We start from the raw sequence: 19,435 nt of genomic DNA on the forward strand, positions 1-19,435 counted from the left end.
GCATGATGGAGACAGATGAGGTTTTGTCAGTGCCAGTGGATCCCGTTATGCTTGCCTACTAAATGAATATACTTTCACATGAAAAAAGAGTGCTCTGTTTTCTCCTGTAATGGACATGCTGCAAGACCCTCAGCTGAATCAACTCTAACAATAACATCTTAATGCCTTGGAATTTCATTTCACCTGAGTAGTCTGTATCTTTCAAATGTGGGAAGCTCTTAACTCATTTAAGTACCAGGTGAGAAAGGAGCACATGATGATCCTATAGACTAGAAATGTACAGTGAAGCCCTCACAGGGAAATAGTTAAAACAGTGCAAGAAACCTTCATCAGTAACTGCGCCCCAAGGACAAGAACTACCTTTGATGATGTCCTTAAACACAAGCAAGGAGGAGTGCCAGACAGCCCAGCCTCACACTGGAGGGTAGGTGCTGAAGGGCAAGCCAGAACAGTCCAGGGCCGGAAGTCCTTAGAGTGACGACAAAGGGTAAGAAAGAGCTGAAGATGACAGCAGGGGCCACGCTAACAGAAAACACAGCAGCAGAGAGCCCCAGGACTCTTCACTGGGTCAGGAGGCTGTGAGAAACAAGAGGTCAGCACATGGACTAGGACAGCAGGGGTGACCACCGGAAGTACCTCACAGAGTCCAAACTAAACACGGAGCTCCTGCTTCAGCACCTGCCTGCATGCTGCCATGTCCACCACGATGATAGTGGACTAAACCTGGAGCTGAGCAAGCCCCGGTTAAAAGCTTGCCGTCATTAGAGTTGCCTCGGGTGTGACGACCAAGACATATGCCATAAGTGCTTTCTTTTTTTCCCCATGTGTTTTTCTCTCAAGATTCACAGGAACTTTATTCTGAAAATGTGCTTTTCTCAGCAAGTAGAAGAGAACAAGTCCAGGTCAGGATGTTCAGTAACTTGCCTAAGGAGGCTTATGGGCATTAAAGTGAGAACCCAAACCCCATTGTCCTTCGAAAACATTCTACCACACTGTTTCTAGACAAAGCAACAAAACTCCAAACCATTCTGTTTCTCTCTGAAAAAACCCATGTGTTCATACTATATCCCCAACTGCCCAGACTTTATTATTTGAAAGACCCACCCTACCAGCCAAGCAGCAGCACCACCGCATGGTTGCCCCAATACTGTCCTTTCTCAGCAAGGACGCCCCCCACGCTCCAACCCCCGATGTCTCCATCTGGTAGCTGTGCAGTTGATACACCTGTCACGTCCCTCCATGGTTTTTTCCAGAGACTTTAGAACAGACACACATCAGACACAAGGAAAGTAGAGTGAAGTAAACCCTGTGGACAAGTGAGCTGGTGTGGACCATAGAATACCTGGCAGCACTCAGCGCTCTCAGGGGACTGTGCCTGCGGGCCTACTGAAGAATTGCTTTAGCTCATGACACAGTGGCAATTCTATGTTCTTTTGAGGTTTAAACTGGCTCTTCAGACCTTAGAAGCTGGGAGCAGTTGCTGTCATTCAGTACTGACATTTGGGGGAGTCCTGTTTGCTTTTGATACTGTTGGAGTTAGGGCTGACGTTATTTAAACAAACAAACAATTCCACAGACAGATAATGCTGCTCACTGATTGAAGCAGTATGTGCTTAGAACCCCTGGAAAAGTGTCTGGCAGAAAGAACAATTGTGCAGCTTGGAGGAGGAGCATCCTTAATCCAGCTCAAAGAAAAGCATCACTGTTTTAGAAGGAGCAACAGATGATCCTTGCTAAAGCGTGCACACAGTAATCGAGCAATTGACAAAAGCTCAGTGATGCTATAGCAGTTTCTTTTTCAGGAAACGACCGTGAGGCCATTGTTTCAAAGTGGGTGTGGAACAGTGCACGCGTTCTTCCTAGTGTTCGTCACTGAGGACGGCTGTGCCAGGCACATACTCTGAGAAGGTCTGATGAAGAGCTGCCTCAGGCAGTGGTGTGGCCAAGCCGCTGCTCAGCTTCAAGTAATCTGATAACTCTCTTCAGTAAATGAGACTAAAAGGCCTTTGCAGTTCTAAAACAATCCCCCAAAGGAATTTCTGCTATTTTTTCCCTAGCATTTAGTACTTGTTCTTCATTTTTATTTCTCCAGTTTGGGAAGATGGAGACAGGCAGGCACAGGGTGGGGATAGAGTTGCTGACAACCAACACTGAGGTACACATCCTTGATTCTTCAGACATGACCTCCCTAACTATGTGTACCCTCTGCTGACTTGAACCCACATCTCCTAGCTTCTACTCAGCAGACCCCATGCGTTCCTACTGCCTTGTGCTAAGGTAGTAGACCCGGTCGATTCATTGGACATCCTGTATTACCTTTTTGTGAGATTGTCAGTGGCTTTTGTTTCTTTGGGGGTGGGGGTAACACCCCCAAAGCACAGGAAGCAAAAGCAAAAATAAACAGGCTTATATCAAACCAGAACGCTTTGTATAACAAAGAAATTGACAGCCGTTAGAATGAGGGATGTTTGCAAACAATACATCTGACAGGTTGAGATTTAGAGTTGAGTGGAATATAACGGAAAAAAAACCTAAGACGATCCAATTCTAACTGGACAATAGACCTAAATACTTCTCAAAACATCCAAATAGACAGCAGATGCATGAAGAAATGTTCAAAATCAGTAATCATGGAAATGCACATCACAACCACAGTGAGATACCATCTCCTTTTGAGAAGTCTACTGTCAGAGACAAATTAGTACTAGTAAGAACATGCACACTGTTCTGGATAGTCTTATGTCAACTTGACATACAAACTGGAGTTACCTGAAAGGAAGGAATCTCAATTGAGATGATGCCTCCATAAGACTGGCTGTAGGACATTAATTGGTGATTGATTGCAAGGAGGACCCAGCCCATTGTGGGTGGTGCCACCTCAGGCAGGTGGTCCTGGGTTCTACAAGAAGCAGGCTGAGCAAGCCATAAGGAGGAAGCAAGTAAGCAGCACCCTCCATGGCCTCTGCATCAGCTCTTGCTTCAGGTTTCTTCTATGTTTGAGTTCCTGTCCTGACTTGATCGTCATTGATGGACTACAATGTGAAGTGTAAACCAAATAAACCCTCTCCTCCCCAAGTTGCATTTTGGTCATGGTGTGTGGCAGGGTCCTGTGTGTTGTTCCCTTTGGGGAAGGGGGTCAAGTAGGTGCAGAGTCAATGACACAGACTCCAGGAGAAATGTCAAAACAATAAGCTCAGTTTATTCAGGAAGAGGCAAACCTTATATATCTTCCACCCAACCCTGGGGGAAGGTCTGATGAATATGCATCAGCTGGTGTGACTTGGCTGCCTCTTATTGGTCCAGGTCATCTCCAGATCATGTCTTAGCTGCTGTTGCTAAGGCCCTTAGGCAGACCTAGGTTGGCTCTCAGAAAGTGTCTTTTTTACTGGTTTGTTGAGCTCAAGCCTGTTAGGGATGAGTTTCATTGCAACAATAGAAACCCTAACTAAGATACATGCTGTTGTTAGGGATCTTAGTACAACTGTCATGAAGAACACAATAAAGTTCCTCCAAAGTTTAAAGTTGGAACTACCATATGATCCTTAGCCCATTGATTAATACACACAGCAGAATGCTATTCATCCACAAAGGGATGAAATTACTCATTTGCAATTGTTGGTGAAACTGGAGGTCATTATGTCACTGAAGTAAACATGCTATGGAAAGACAAGTGCCAATGATCTTATAGTCCAGTTCTGGAAAGATTCTTTTCAGAGGGGCTGAATTAGAATGGTTGCTACAAGAAGCCAGGGAGAGAGAAGGGGGGATGGGCAAAGGTTGGTCAGTTAGCCCAAACTATAGTTAGGTCAGATGCAAGGAGTTCTGCGTGTTGCACAGTAGAGCAGGACTTCTTTACCTGTCCATTTATGACCTCTTTTCACCCATGAAATCCCTGCAAGATAAGTATATACAATGAGCATGTAAATAAAATATCTACTGATAATAAGTCAAAAATTTACTTTAAAACAATTTACACACACACACACACACACACACACACACACACACACACATTTTTTCACTTATTAAAGATAAAACAAAATTTCATACTAACGAGATGAATGTGTTCAGTTTTTTCTCTAAAAAGTTAAATATTGGTTGGGCATGGTAGGTTATATCTATAATCCCAGAACTTGGGAGGCAGAGGCAAGAGAATATCTCCAAGTTTGAGGCCAGACTAGACTATGTATATACCAAGTTCCAGGCCAGCAGAAGACCACATAAGGAGAGCTGTTATCAAAAAATAAAGAAACAAAAAAGAATTGAATCTTGGCTGAACATTTGATGCTGCAGTATATACACTGTCTTCAATAGATTTTAGAGTAGATTGGTATTTCAATCTTAAGGTCATCAATGCTGAAAATGCAATTTGCATAAATATGTAGCACAAGATGACAGAAGTATATATAGTCCATTTCAGAAATTGTTGGAAATTCTGCCCTAATCCCAAGATAAAATTCATAGAATGATTTTATGAAACTCAAGTCAGCAACTAAAATACCAGTTTTAAAAATCAGACATTCTAACATAGTGTGGTTAAACATAACTCATACAGTACATGCTGAAGGATAATATTATCTGGGACTTGTGCAGGGACACTTGGCTCAATCTAGGAGGAGGGGACTGGACCTGCTTGGACTGAGTCTACCAGGTCGATCTCAGTCCTTGGGGGAGGCTTTGCCCTGGAGGAGGTGGGAATGGGGGGTGAGCTGGGGGGAAGGGGAGGGGGGCAGGAAGGAGGAGAACAAGGGAATCTGTGGCTGTTATGTAGAACTGAATGGTATTGTAAAATAAAATAAAAGTGAAGAAAAAGAAAATATGAAAAGTCTTTTTAAATAAAGTGAAGGTTTCTACACTAGAAGAAAGCTTTGCATGTGAAGTAAAAGGCTTCAGTTTGTAAGGTGTAGCAGACTTGAATTTGAGTGGCGGTGCTTCAAGACAGCATTTGTCGGCATCTCATGGTGTTACAGCAGTTGTGCACAGTTCAAGTGTGTGTATTACATGTTCAGAACCAAGGCTGTAGTGAAGTCTCGCCATGCAACACAGGCAAGCACTGGCAGAAACACCATGGGCTCATTATGTGTCTGATTGTGGATTAATTTTTGGTCATTGCATGCTCAGAAACCTTTTTTTCCTGCCAGAATTTTTGGAAACCTTATATTCCATTATTTGACTCCTTATGGGATTATGAATAAGTTTAAGAAGCTAAACAATAGAGTGATTATAAATAAATAACTATAATGTACTGTTTATTGCTTCTTATCATTGGCTGTGTGTTTTAGCTTTCTAAGACATTCCTTTTATTATAACTGTTTCATGACATATAATTAAAGTACATGCAAATAATAAAGATCTTTGGGGAAAATGCGAAATTTATTGCCTAGTGTAATATGCTGTCTCTGGAATCTTCATGTTCTTATGAGAAACTAGTTCATATAAGTGGATGGAACATGAACTGAGTTTTCCTAGAGAGACAACTTTGTCCAGTGACTTACAACAGCTGTTGAGGGCCGTGTGTGTCACTGCAGACGCTGCTCGCGCTGCCAGCCTTCGGTCCTGCTGAGAAAACAGCTGAAAAAGTGCTTTTTCTTGGCTGCTTCTTTCCTTCGTTCTTGAAATGTGATAGAGACTTAGCGATGTCCCAAAGTGTTTACAAGAATATATCCAAGTATAAGCAACAGTAAAGATTATGGTTAGAGATTTTGTATGTGAGAGAGAAAAGTGAAAAGGAAACAAATAGTTGCACAGTCTTAACAAGGAAATTAAGGTGGTAGAGATAGAGTCAAATCCATCAATGAAGAGAGTAAATAGCAATTAAAAATAGAAGTGGACAGATTCTCCTTTTAAAAACCTAGATGGGGCCAGAGACGCCTTAGCTGGTAAAGTGCTTCGGACGAAAGGCAAGGCCCTGGGCTTTGTCCTTGGCACCAGATTTACTAAATCCTCGGTTCACTCTTGTAATGTCAACACTTAGGAAGCTGAGCCAGGAGGATTGCCACGAGTTCAAGGGCAGCAAGCTGGTCTGTGTATGCCAGCGTAGCCTACTCTTTAAGGCTCTGTCTCACAACAGACTTCCCCAAATCCCTGCATATATGAAAACAAATAAATATAAGTTAAATAACATGATTGAATCCTGTATCTGTCGGGGGGGGGGGGGGGGGGAGGGGAGTGACGTGAGTGCCCGCCTTTAATCCCAGCACTGAGAAGGCAGAGGCGGGCGGATCTCTGTGAGATTGAAGCCAGCCTGGTCTATAGAGCAAGTTCCGGGCTACACAGAGAAACCCTGTCTTTGGGGTTGGGAGGAGAAAGAAAGAAAAGAAAAAAAAACAATCAAGTCCTCTATCTGGGGGCTGGAGTGATGGCTCATTGGTCACCAGATTCAGAGGGTCTTTGTATGGGTCCCAGTGCCCACCAGCTGGGCACTTGGCACTTTCTTCCAGCTTCTGTGCATATCCTTAAGCAGATGCACATGTGCATATGATTAATAAGAATAAAATAAATATTTAAAATTTCTGTATCTGCAAATCATGAAGACATGGTTAAATTGTTAAAGTCGTAATATGAAAGAAATGTATCACCTTTCCCTGCCATGGTAGGAATCAAGATTGCTGTCAAGTTCTTTACTACTAAACTACACTTGTTGCCCAGTCTTAATTATTTACACACTAGTCCCCCATCCCTCGGGTATGAGAATAGTGAAATATTGAAAAAACCATAGAAGTAACTCACAGAAAATTAAAGGAGAAAAGCAGCATTTGAGTACATGTTCTAAATAACACTTGAGTCCCTCAATTCAAGTCTGTGCTTTCGACTTAGGTCTCTACCCTGCACTCTGATCAGAGGATTCCTCTCTAGTACTGTGAGAGAATTAGAAGAGCAGAACTTGACCAAGAGATGGGGGTGGAAAACCTGTTACTAACTGTACAGGAGGCTGTGTGGAAGAGTCAAGAGCTCTGGAGCCAGGTGTCTCTGAGATGACTCTCAGCTCTGTCACTCGCTGGCTGTATGGCTAAGGCTAAGTTACTTTACTCCTCTGTGCCCTAGATCTCCATAGATGGAATGATGCTACTTCCTTGTGGGCTTAATGAATCCAAGTCCGTAAGAGCCCTCTATAGTTCTAACACACTACATTTTGTTGCAGTGATTTTACTGTGTTCTCCTTTCTCTTCACCCATCTTCCAGACTCTTCTCTTGAGTCGGGTCTGAAACTCAGGGTCTTGCTTCCCTACCACCCAGTGCAATACCCGGCTCCTGGGTAGTGGGTTTTGTTGTTGCTGCTATTTTGGTTTTGTTTCCTGAGGAGGGGTTGAGAGGTTGGTTTTGTTGACTTGTTTGGTTTTTGAGACAAGGTCTTGTCTTGGAGCTAAGGTTGACCTGGAACTCAGTGGGACCTCATGCCACCTGCAAAACGTGCAGGAGTGCTTCCCCGTCTGGCTACTGTAGCCTGGCTTCTATAGTGCTGTCTTAGGCCATCTTGATCTTAAACAAAAGTTTAAATGCATCAATACTCCTCGGCTTTGATCAAAATGCTTTCCCTTTCATGCTGTGAGCTGACCCTTCTGTATATGTCTTTAAGGTGAGTGACTTCACATGGAGCCACGATGGGACTCAGGCACTTATTTCATACCGCGACGGGTTTGTCCTGGTCGGTTCTGTCAGCGGACAAAGACACTGGTCATCTGAAATCAACTTGGAAAGCCAGATCACATGTGGTATATGGACTCCTGATGACCAGCAGGTAAGGATTTGAAGCGTCACTGTGCACTGTTGCCGTAGCAGGGTGAGAAGGAGGCTGAGGGGGACAGATGCCAAAGGCCCTTAACAGTTTGCCGGTAGAAAAGCTTGTCAGATATGCACAAAGCCTCCAGTTCCATTCCAGCACCGAAGGTGAAAATTAAAACAAAAAATGTAAATGGAACAAAGATTAGAGAAATCCTAATGTGGTAAACATTCAGTTAATGTTTTAATTACATGAAATTTCCATATAAATTCATTTTTAAAATCCAAATAAACAGCCAGTTGATCAATAGGTAACAAATAGAAAAGGAAATTCAACTAATAATCATTTTGTGGAAAATTTTTTCTCTGTAGGAAAAAATAAGCACTGTTCACTTATGACCAGTAATGATGAGGTAATACAAAGGGCGCTAAGATTATTGGGCCGGAGTGTGAACAGTGTCCCTGGGGTCACTTCTGGTCAGGGAAGCAGCTGGCCAGAGTCTGTCAGAGGTTTACAGCTTGGGAATATACTTTGGGAACTTTTTTTTTTCCTCACTAAATTGCCTTTCTCTAGTTACCATACATTCATTTCCTGTTTCTATCATTTCAAGTTTAAACAGGCAAATGTTTTCAAATGTTACATTTTGTTTCATTCTAAAAGTTGATGTTGTATTAGGAAAGGCAACCCTGGCTGACACTGGATAGTGGACAAGGACTATGTATATTTCACTAGGACTGCTATAGCAAAGCACCACACATAGGAAGGCTTCACCAGCAGGCACTCATTCCTCAGTGCTGAGGCCGAAGGTCAAGACTGAGACATTACCATTGTGTCTTTGGCTTACGGCTGGCCACTGCTTGTATTGTCCTAACTTAGGTCTCTTCCTCAAGACACCCGCAGCCCTGGAATATCTCTCTCTCTCTGTCTCTGTCTCTCTCTCAGGATGCCCAGCCTCTTAGGACTGCTTCAGTCCTCACCTCAAAATAGACTCACATCCAATAAATTTCCTGGAAAACAACATAATTTGGGGGCATCTAATTCGGTGTGTAACAGACTAATAACTTACTGGAAAAGAGAAGTTCACAGAAACAGCAGTAGTGTAAGCAGCTCGATAAACTTGGGATGTGTTTATATTAGAACAATTATGTCATACATAAAAAGTAACAGATGTGATCAGCATAAAAAAGTCTGCAGGTCTCACACGGATCCAGGGAAACGAAGCAGTGATGTGTTTGCAGTTTTAAGAAGTCCCTGACATTGGTTTCCTCTGTGTCTTCAGGGGTTTGGGAGACCAGCCCACTTGAATATGAAAGTCCTTTGAGAGGTGGACATTTGAAACTGTCCCACCAGTGGGTTTAAGGTCTTGGCCATCTGTCCTGCCACTCATGAACACTACTGAGAGCTTGAGATTCATCTCTCTTCTTCAGAAAGGCAAAGGGAGTGAGTGGCAGCTGTTAACAGCTGGCCAGTTGTGCTTTATCTGACTGACAGAAGCCCCCAAATCAAAAAATGGAGACTTCTCTGGTAATAGTTTGTGAGTATACGTAGTAACGTGCAAGAGAGTCCATGACTCTTGCTTTTCCAGAAAGAATCTCAAGAAAGCCGTTCTCAGGGACTTTGCTCTGCCACAAGACAGGCTTCCACAGGACTGTGTGCTGTGGAAGGAGTTCTTTACCCAGTAGACCTCTCGTCAGCTACACCAGACTTGAGATTCCCCTAGTACAGGACTGTGTGCTGTGGAAGGAGTTCTTTACCCAGTAGACCTTTCGTCAGCTACACCAGACTTGAGATTCCCGAGTCCAGTTCATACTTACTCTGAAAATACTAAACTTTCAAAGGGAAGGATTCTTGAATCACATATTTTCTTACACACTCTCACAATGATTCCAGATAAAGTAGGAAGGGTCTCGATTGATAAATAATGAAAAACAAGGGGTTGCCATGGCCTTAACGACCTGCTGACTGCCACATGGGCTTCAGCTCTCTTGCTTGCCTGGCCGACCTTACTGCTTTAGAGTAAATGAGAATCCTACTGGACCAGAGGCTGAGGCCTTCCCAGAGCTACCCTGGCTTCAGTCCACCGTGGCTTCTCTTTTCCACTGTCGTTGGTGTTGGAGAGTTTATTCCAGAAAGATTCGGCAACACATTCATATATTTGGGGGAACAAATGAAAGTTCCCCCAAATGAGTTTCTCTCTCCTGAAGCCAAGCTGTTATAGTCCTCAGAGTCACATGGCCCCAGTGGCTTCCGCACCCTTCTGGAGATGTTCTAGTCAGGAGCCAACAGTTACCACACAGGTTCTTTAACAAGTTTGCTCTGGTCACCAGCCAAGGTCACAAGCAAAGTCAGGGATCCTCAGAGTTTTAATCTACTATGTTTCTGAGTTTTTTGTTTTGTCTTTGGTTTTTTCGAGACAGGGTTTCTCTGTGTAGCTTTGTACCTTTCCTGGATCTTGCTTGGTAGCCCAGGCTGGCCTCGAACTCACAGAGATCCGCCTGGCTCTGCCTCCCAAGTGCTGGGATTAAAGGCGTGTGCCACCACTGCCCAGCTCATTTTCTTTTTAAACAAAGGATCTGTTCCAAAAAGTCTGTGTGAGGGAAGGGAGAGACTGCCCTTTTCGTTTCCTGCTGGGCTGAGCATGGCAGCTTTTGAGTCTTTCCCAGGGCAACAGAAGCCTTTGCCGTAGGACTCGCACCCTGCAGGCTCCTGGGGAGGCGAGAGTGGAGCTGTGGGGACCGCCAACCCTTACAGAGCAGCCAGGGAATGTTTCCTACAGTGAATACAAATCTGCTGCAAATAATCAACAGCCGTCACTATTTTAGGTTTTCAGGTTTGACATTTTTCTACCAAAGGTGTGTCTCTTGCAGGTGTTAGACCACCTGTGTGTCAAATTGTAGAAAGGTGCTTTGGGTTATAAAGCTGATGTGGACTGAGCACGCAGAGGCTGTGTGGCCCAGAGCTCCCTCTCAGTCTGACAGCTGCTGCTGATCTGCTGGGCTAAGGCTAGGAGGGCGGTGCACATTCTGGAAAGACCTGCGCCAGCGCCCTGAGTATGGGTGGACTCAAGCTCTCTCTGGTTGATTTTGAAAACACGGCAGAGCGGGCATGTTGGTGTAAACCCTTAATCTCAACACTCAGCAAGTAGAGGAAGGTGGATCCATCTCTGTGTGTTCCAGGACAGCCAGAACTACATAGAGAGACTTGGATTCAAATAACAGAACAAATACAGCAAAAACTGGCCAATGACAGAGTACCTGCTTAGCATACACATGGCCCTGGGCTCAGCATTAGACACATGCTCTCTCTCCATCCTCTCTCTCTCTCTCTCTCTCTCTCTCTCTCTCTCTCTCTCTCTCTGTCACACACACACACACACACACACACACACACATACACACACACACACACACACACCAAAGAGAAAAAGTGATTAAAAAAAGTGAAAAAAAAAGAAGCAAAATATTTGGTTTTTTTGTTTCATTTGTTTTTGACAATACTGAAATTGCCCTTAAAAGTTTAATGATTAATTAAAAATCTTAATTTAGATTTAATAAACAATATGTAAACTTAAAAATCTCAGGGACTAGGGAGATAGCTCAGTTAGTAAAGTACTTGCCCCACCATGAGGACCTGATCTTGGTCTCGCGTGAGCCCCAGGGCCTAGTGAGAAACCCTGTTTCAAGTCCTGATTCCACTGTACCTTGACAGAAAAGTTTTGTTCTAATGAAGTACATACATATAGAAGACCTTTACTTCATATGGTAGCTTTCCCTCAATGTCACCTAAAGATGACTAGATAAATGCAGTGAACTTGGAATAATACCAGCACACATCAGACAGTGTTTTATGCTAACCCTCTTTTTAGGAGATGAGACAAAATAACTCTTTCAAGGTTAAAAGAGAGGGGGAGAAATGTGGCCCGATCATGCCTGCATATTCTAAGATCTGGAAAATAACAAGAAAACAAAAAACAGAGTCTTTACTTAGTAACTGTCAAATATTTACCATTTGCTTAGAAATGAGCAGTGCAAGTAGTGCTTTAAATAAATCACTAAATCAGTACCTAATAATTGGTCTTTCTCCCCTATTCCAGTACAAATGCATTATCTATTAAAATAAGCACATTTTGAATGAGGACAAAGAAAGACACACCTCTAAAACACGACCCCGTGATCAGGCCTTAGAAGTGACACAAATACCCACTGTACCACTCACCAAAAAGGAGGCCCAAGGTAGTTATCTACACTTGAGTTTTTATGAATGATTCCAAGTGGTGCTGGATCCTCTTAGCTTTTTGAATCAGTGAGGACTGTCTAGACTTGTTGGGAAGCATCCTTTTCTGTGCAAAGGACCCAGGACCAGATCTAGTTTGTGGTCATCTGGTTCTGTTATAACTCATACTTTCTTTCTTTCTTTCTTTTTCTTTTTTTTTTTTTTTGAGCTGAGGATCGAACCCAGGGCCTTGCACTTGCTAGGCAAGCGCTCTACCACTGAGCTAAATCCCCAATACCTAACTCGTACTTTCAAACACTGCTCCTACCCCTCCTCTGCCAGCCATAAAAGCTTTCCAGTCTGATTTTAAAATGCTACAAATTTATCCATGTATATTCCTAAATATAGTGAAAACATTTTTTTCTTGTTGCTACTAAAAAGCTTCTTCACAAAGGGACTGAGTGGAAGGCTGGGTGTGGTGCATTTGGACAGAGGCAGGCTGATGTGTAAGTTTGAGGCCAGCCTAGGGGTTTAAGAGGTGCTAACATCTTGGTCTGTGCTGCTCCACAGTATTTGAGATACATAGTGACCAAAACAGTCTCTCCAGGACTGTCACTGGTGCCCAGGACAAGGCAAGCACACCACACGCTAAAATGAGAAGGGCAGATTTCAGCTGCAGCGACTCCTGAAGCAGCCATGAGTCTGCTGAAGGAAACAGGGCTGCTCTGCCGTCTGTGCAGACATGACTGGGTGTATTAAAGACCGAAGGAGGAAGAGCAAGAGCACCTCGACACTGTGGAGTAGGAAGAGTGCAAGCAGGAAAAACCTGTAGATAGAGTTAGGATTCCGGATCCACTTAGCTGACCTCCACCAAAAGCAGGACATGGGACCTGTCTTGGGTTGTGGCCTGGAACTAGTTCTTAGAGACCTTGAGCTTTCACAGGCAGGAAGTTGAGGGAGGCCAGTGTCATTCTAGGGACATAGCCTTGAGTTTTTAGAAATAGTATCAGTGTTCACTCAAGGCTGGGAGAGGCAGAAGGGGAGTGTATGAAAGTATTTGTGCTGAAATTCTGCATTTTCTTAGGTCACAGTCAGGTGTAATCAAGGTCAGGGCTCAAAGACTTGGACTGGAGTGTGATTGGGGATAGTTTTTATAATGATACAGCACATATCTCTTCTCTGAGTAAGAACACATCCCCTCAGTGCCAAGGGCAGACGTGCTAAATGGGCTGCTGTAGACAAGCATGAGAAGACCACCTAACAATTCCACAGGAATGCCTGTGGAGTCCTGGAAGAATGATTCTGGAGGCCAGCCGTCTGGCCAGACACTTCATTCAGATAAGGCCCATCATCAGGCTGTGGTAGTAGAAAAGCCATTTGAAGACGGTCTAGCAAAAGGTTGACTTTAAGATGTATATACAACAATTTTCTCCCACCTTCCATTCTTAATTTGTTCAGTGTATATTTCATGAAAAGTTTCTATTTAATGTATCTTGTAATTTATCTAGTGATTCGGTATCTAGCTGAGCCCAGAGAGAGCCATGAACAACCAGAATTCTAATGTGTGTGTTGGAGCAGGGTCTTGCTAAGCAGCTCAGGCTGGCCCCAAATTGGTGGTTCTCCTACCTCAGCCCCTGGGTACAGAGATTACAGATGTGCACCACTGTACCCAGCTTTGGGTCTCAGTTGCTACCTTCAGTAACCAGATCAACAACACAAAGTGAAACACAATGTACAAATACAATAGCTGCACCTCTTTCAGTTAAAGAAAGTTCTTCCACAAAGCGCTCAAGAAAATTTTCAGAATACATGCAAAACCAAACCAAATGCTCCAAACTAGAAATAAAATAACATAATGGTTGGATAAGGAGAGCCAGGAAAGGCAGGAGTCTGTCTCCTAACTCTTTCCTCTTTTCCTCAGTTGTGATGATTCACGTACTCCTTGCCTGTTTTAGAAAGGAATCTTCCCATATATGATTAGTTAAGGGCTTAAAATAAAGATGGGGTTCCCTTTTTACAGTGTAGCGCTACTTCAGAGTCAGTCCTGGATCTGTGGGGAGGAGGGAGGAGAACCACTCTTGGCATTGGGCTCATGGACAGGCTCATTTCTGGGCAACAGAGGGTAACTCCTCCCAGCTGTCTAGGCTAGTTTAGAAGTGGTCTTTCCTGAAGCAAAGAGATGTCTTCAGAATGACAGAATTACAGGTTTATCTCTAAGACACAGATTTAGAAATGATGGTTACAGTCAACTGTGAAACTTCATTTCATGTCTTTTCAAAGTGAAACAGGAAATAGTCTGTCAGGTGAGCAGTTCTTTCAATTACAGCTGCCCCATTTTAGAAACGGATCCTTTAGTTACATAATGTCCAGGCCTAGCCTTGATGTTCCTTTGAAGGTCACTGTGCTAAAATGCACCAGGAAGGTCTTTGAGAGGGGAGTTTGGTGTGAGTTGTACATCAGAATGGACGCTCCCTCTGAAGAAAAAGAGGGATGTCCTTTCATTCTGGTCCTCAGCGGCCCATTCAGGTCTGCCACTAACAGTGCTAAGGTTTCTCCAGCTCCAGGCCATAAAGCTTATGGAAAAAGTCACCACCTCCTTCAGGAACTAATTCTAGTGCTGGTAATCACATGCCATTACAAAGAGCTGTTCACGAAGCATGTGTTGTTGACATACAGTTTTTCAGTCTGATCTTACCCAAGAGTGTAGATGAATATTCTGTCCAGAGTTAAAGGTAATGGTGAGATGCTGCTGTTTCCAAAATAAGAGTCCTAGGAATGTTGCTTCATCTTCATCCTCTCCTGCTCAGGGTTGGAGCTTGGCTCCCAGTTCACTGTAAACCACTGGGAACAATTGGGCTCATCTAGTTCTATTTGGTCTATAGGTCTCAGGGCTATCCCACCTCTGGGTTGGAGGCAATTTCTTTTTCTTTTTCTTTTTTTTTTTTTTTTTCTAAGACAGGTTTCTCTTTGTAGTTTTGGTGCCTGTCCTGGGTCTCGCTGTGTAGACCAGGCTGGCCTCAAACTCACAGAGATCCACCTGGCTCTGCCTCCCAAGTGTTGGGATTAAAGGCGTGTGCCACCACTGCCACCTGGCCTTGGAGGCAGTTTCTTAATTGAGGTTCCCTCCTTTCAGATGACTTTAGATTGTGTCAAGTTGATGTAAAACTATCCAGCACACATGTGGATTAATAAAATCACATTGTTGCTTTAAAAAAAAATGGAACTGGAGAAATGGCTCAGCCATTAAGAGTGCTTCCTGCTCTAGCAGACACCCCAGGTTTACTTCCCAGCCCCTCTGAGGTGGCTTACATGTCATCTGTAATGCCAGCTCCAAGGGAGCTGACTGTTGACTCATGGACACATACCTACACACAGGTATAATTTTAAAAATACAATAAAATAAATCTTAAGAAGCTGCCTTGTACTTTATATTTCCAGCTGAGAAGTGATTGAAATGAAGAGATAGCATTACTAGCTGTGTGCTGATAAAATTGTGGCATAACCTTACCGACTCTCGTACCTGCTCTCACGTGAAGAACAGGAGCCACCAGAAGAGACAGTAGGAAGGAAATGGGAGGGCCGTCTTTGGGGAGGATGTGAATATTGGGTTTTAATTGAAAGAAAAAAGTTTGAGTTGATAGAAAAATTTGGGCAAAAGCCAATGATTTTGGCCGAAATTAATTTATAATAGTCACTGATCATTCCTTACAGAACCATGTGACATCTTGGGATGCAGACGTGCCCTCAAGAGGTATAATAGAGACTAACCCAAAACCAGAATGGAGTATAGAGTACTGTAACTGAAAGCTGTGGTTAGTCTGAGATCAATTCTGTGTGGAGAGCCCTGAAGCCCTTATATGAGGCATGAGTACCGTTGTGTTCTAGACAGATGCTGGACACTGGAGTCTAAACAGAGCCACAGTCTTTACTGGCAGGAAGATCTGCGTGTTTGCTCTAGGTGAAGTCAAGAACATGCATTTCTCCTTGGACATGCTAACATGGAAGGGATTTTGACACTTCCGGGGGAATATGTCAGGTGGGCAGTTGGAGACGTGATTCCAGAGCCTAGGAGAGAGACTTAGGATGGGACTGACTATAGCTGAGGTCTGTTAGGCTGTTGGCATGATTGTAGTCTCTAAGAGAAAGAGTTAGGCATTACCTTGAACAGCAGGACAAGGAGAAGCTTGCAAGAGGCTGCTGTGCAGGGGAGGAAACCCCAGCCCCAGTTTGCCTCAGCTGTACTTCTTACTTGGCTAGCACTGTGGCCAGAGACTGATGTCTTCCCATGTGTGTATTAATAACTATTACATTGTTTTCCTGAAGTCCTTGCCTTCCAGAAGCTTTTCTCATTTGAAGTGTGTAGGTGTGAAAAGAACTCGTAATAGGATGGCTGTTTTCAGATCCGACTTCATGCTGTGTTGGTGTTCTCCAGTTGTCTGTGATATACTTAGGCCAGAGCAGCTGCTTTCTCAGGCCTGCTGACAGCTAGACTGGGAGGGTTCCTTCCCTTTCAGCCCGTCTCAGTAGTGGACTGTCTTCCTGTGGGAGACGTAGTTGGAATGAATTCATAGTGAGCTCTTGGAGCTGGTGTTTTGTTCTCTCTTGCTTTGGTGTGGATCTTGAATAGCAGTTACTCATTAAATTGCCAGTCCTTTATTTTAAAGACTTATATGTCTGCTCCCCGAGCTGCTCTCTGTTCGTTCTCTAAAATAGAAACTGAGTGCCACTAAACGCAGAGGCGTGTCCTGCCCTTTGCAGACACTGTGCTGCGCTTAATGCACAGTAACAGGTCGTGGGGAGACACATGCTGATATACAAAGTTCCCATCCTTCAGATTTCAGCTCAGGCTGCAAGAACAAAGTACTGTGAACAGGTTGGCAGAAAGAGACATCAATTCATCCTATTTCTAAGAAGGTCAAGATAAAGTGTCAGCCAGTTTGATTACTGGTGAGGACTTTTTCAGATTGCAGATGGCTGACCCCAGGTACTCACATTGCATCTCTCTGATGCTTGGAGGTAGAGAGGGAGGAAATACAACTTGTATCTCTTCCTCCTAGAAGGGTACCAATCCCTATTCTCACCACAAAGGCCCCGTTGACATTCAGGTCCTCAGAAGGGGGCTGGACAGATAGTCACATGGCAAAGACAGGAGAGAGGTGATGAAGGTGCCAGTGAGAATACTAGGTTCATATGAGAACCCACAATAGTTCAGGGTGCTTGGAATTCTTCAGGATTGACACTCATTAGTCCTGAGTACTTTTGAAGAATTGCTGTCATCTGCTAGTGAGTTGTTTTCATCAATAAGTCTTCTGTCCCCAAATGGCCCTTCACTTCACATGAAGCCGCATGAGAATTTGGGAGCGAAGAAGAGAAATATCCTCCATGGACACTGTCCATAGCATTAGTGTTGCTTGGGACCTACCATACCTTTTTCCTTTGGGAACATTTATCTCAGTTGAAAGTATAAGAAAACATGTTCTGTGCTTGTTGTTGCAAACTGTTCATTAAGTACATTAAACACCTGCTTGTTTGGGGGGAGAATTCAGCAGGTCTGAGCTGTGTTCTTACATTCCATCTTTGTGCCCATGTTGCTTGAATGTCCTGTAGACATGCCATCAGATGTTGGGTTTTTCTGTTGGCAGCCAAGATGAATTTCCCTGTTCCTAATAGTTGTGTCTTATTTACCTTTAATCTGCAGGCACTGATGAATTCATCATTAATGATGGATGATGTACCTCTGCATGCTGTGAATGTGTTGCTCTGATTGGTTGATAAATAAAATGCTGATTGGCCAGTAGCCAGACAGAAAATATAGGTGGGATAAACAGACAAGGAAAATTCTGAGAAGAGGAAGGCTGAGTCGGGAGTTGCCAGCCAGACACAGAGAAAGCAAGATATAATGACAAAACTAAAAAAAGATACCAAGCCACGTGGCTAAACATCGATAAGAATTATGGGTTAATTTAAGTGTAAGAGCTAGTCAATAAAAAGTCTGAGTCTAATGGCTGAGCAGTTATAATTAATATAAGCCTCTGTGTGTTTACTTGGTAGACTCAAATGGAAGAGATTTGTCCTGACCGATGGCCAGCCAGGACATAGGAAAACTTCCAACTACAGTTACCCCTGGGGGATATTTTTTCATTAAAGTATAGATAATGTTTAAAGGACTATTTGGCATGCTAGTCCATGCCTATTCTCACAAAACTCCAGATCATAAGGCAACAGGCGCACAAGTTTGAATCTAGCCTGAGCTATATAGACCCTGTCTCAAAACAAGAACAAAACAGAATATTTAATGAGTGTTTGGTTTATTCTAAAGCACCTATACAAATTTCATAAACTTACTGCTTCTTAAGGGAAATGTATCTTCTCTTGTAGTTAATCATTTACCCATGTCTTAAAATTGCCACTGTTGGCTGGGCAGTGGTGGTGCATGCCTTTAATCCCAGCACTTGGGAGGCAGAAGCAAGGCAGATATCTGTGAGTCTGAGGACAGCCTGGTTTACAGAGCAAGTTCCAGAACAGTCAAGGCTACACAATGAAACCCTGTCTCAGGAAAAAAAAAAAAAATTGCCCCTGTCTTTAACTTTAATTCATTTGCTTCATAAAAAAATATTCACCAAGAGCCCACTATGTACCCAGACTCTGTGAGATGTCAGGGACATAACTGTAGAGTCAGCTGCAGAGATGTGTGTCACCTGAATCTCAAGAGCAAAAGGATGCCAGGATGAGAAAGCTCTAAATATGTCCTGAGTGTGAATTCTAGCCCTTTCAGTCAGATAGTCCTGGTTTGACCAATCCATGACTTCATCAGGTTGCATGGTTTCTTCTAAGCCATTTGTGTCTGTGAAATACAGATGATTGGCATGCTTGTCACAGTGAGAAGTAGATGGTGAGCTGTAGTTGGAAGTTTTCCTGTGTCCCGCCCAGTCTGCAGCTGCTCAGACCCAAATAAACACACAGAGGCTTATATTAATTACAAACTGTATGACCATTAGCTCAGGCTTTTTACTGACTAGCTCTTACACTTAAATTAACCCATAATTCTTATTTATGTTTAGCCACGTGGCTTGGTACCTTTTCTCAGTTCTGCCTTGTCATCTTGCTTCCTTTGTGTCTGGCTGGCGGCTCCTGATTCAGCCTTCTACTTCCCAGAATTCTCCTTGTCTGCTTATCCTGCCTATACTTCCTGGCTACTGGCCAATCAGCATTTTATTTATCAACAAATCAGAACAACACATTCACAGTATACAGAAGGACATTCCACAACACTTCCCCTTTTCTGTCTAACCAAAAAGGAAGGCTTTTACATAGAAAATTACATATAACAAAACAGTTATCAAGCAAGAATTACAGTTACAATATCTAGTCTATTTATATTTGGCAAATTCAAAGAAAATATTCTATTCTGTATTTGTGAGTCTAAGGTTTCATATCTAACTTATCATAGCCAAGGAAAATTATAACTATTTAGTCTTCAACTACATTAAAGACCCCAGAAGG

General features: G+C 43.3%; 1 protein-coding gene across 6 annotated transcripts in view; it reads left to right on the plus strand.

Annotated features, from left to right (window-relative positions):
* The window catches only part of Tulp4 (TUB like protein 4), a 150,458-nt gene that overhangs the window by 78,949 nt on the left and 52,074 nt on the right, over positions 1-19,435 (plus strand). For all 6 annotated transcript variants that reach the window (XM_015996758.3, XM_076552861.1, XM_076552860.1 and 3 more), the window contains one exon: positions 7,577-7,738. In XM_015996758.3, coding sequence (XP_015852244.2) covers positions 7,577-7,738 — 162 coding nt within the window. The remainder of the gene's footprint in view (positions 1-7,576; positions 7,739-19,435) is intronic.

The sequence above is a fragment of the Peromyscus maniculatus genome, chromosome 16 (genome assembly GCF_049852395.1).
Source record: "Peromyscus maniculatus bairdii isolate BWxNUB_F1_BW_parent chromosome 16, HU_Pman_BW_mat_3.1, whole genome shotgun sequence".
Lineage (NCBI taxonomy): Eukaryota > Metazoa > Chordata > Mammalia > Rodentia > Cricetidae > Peromyscus > Peromyscus maniculatus.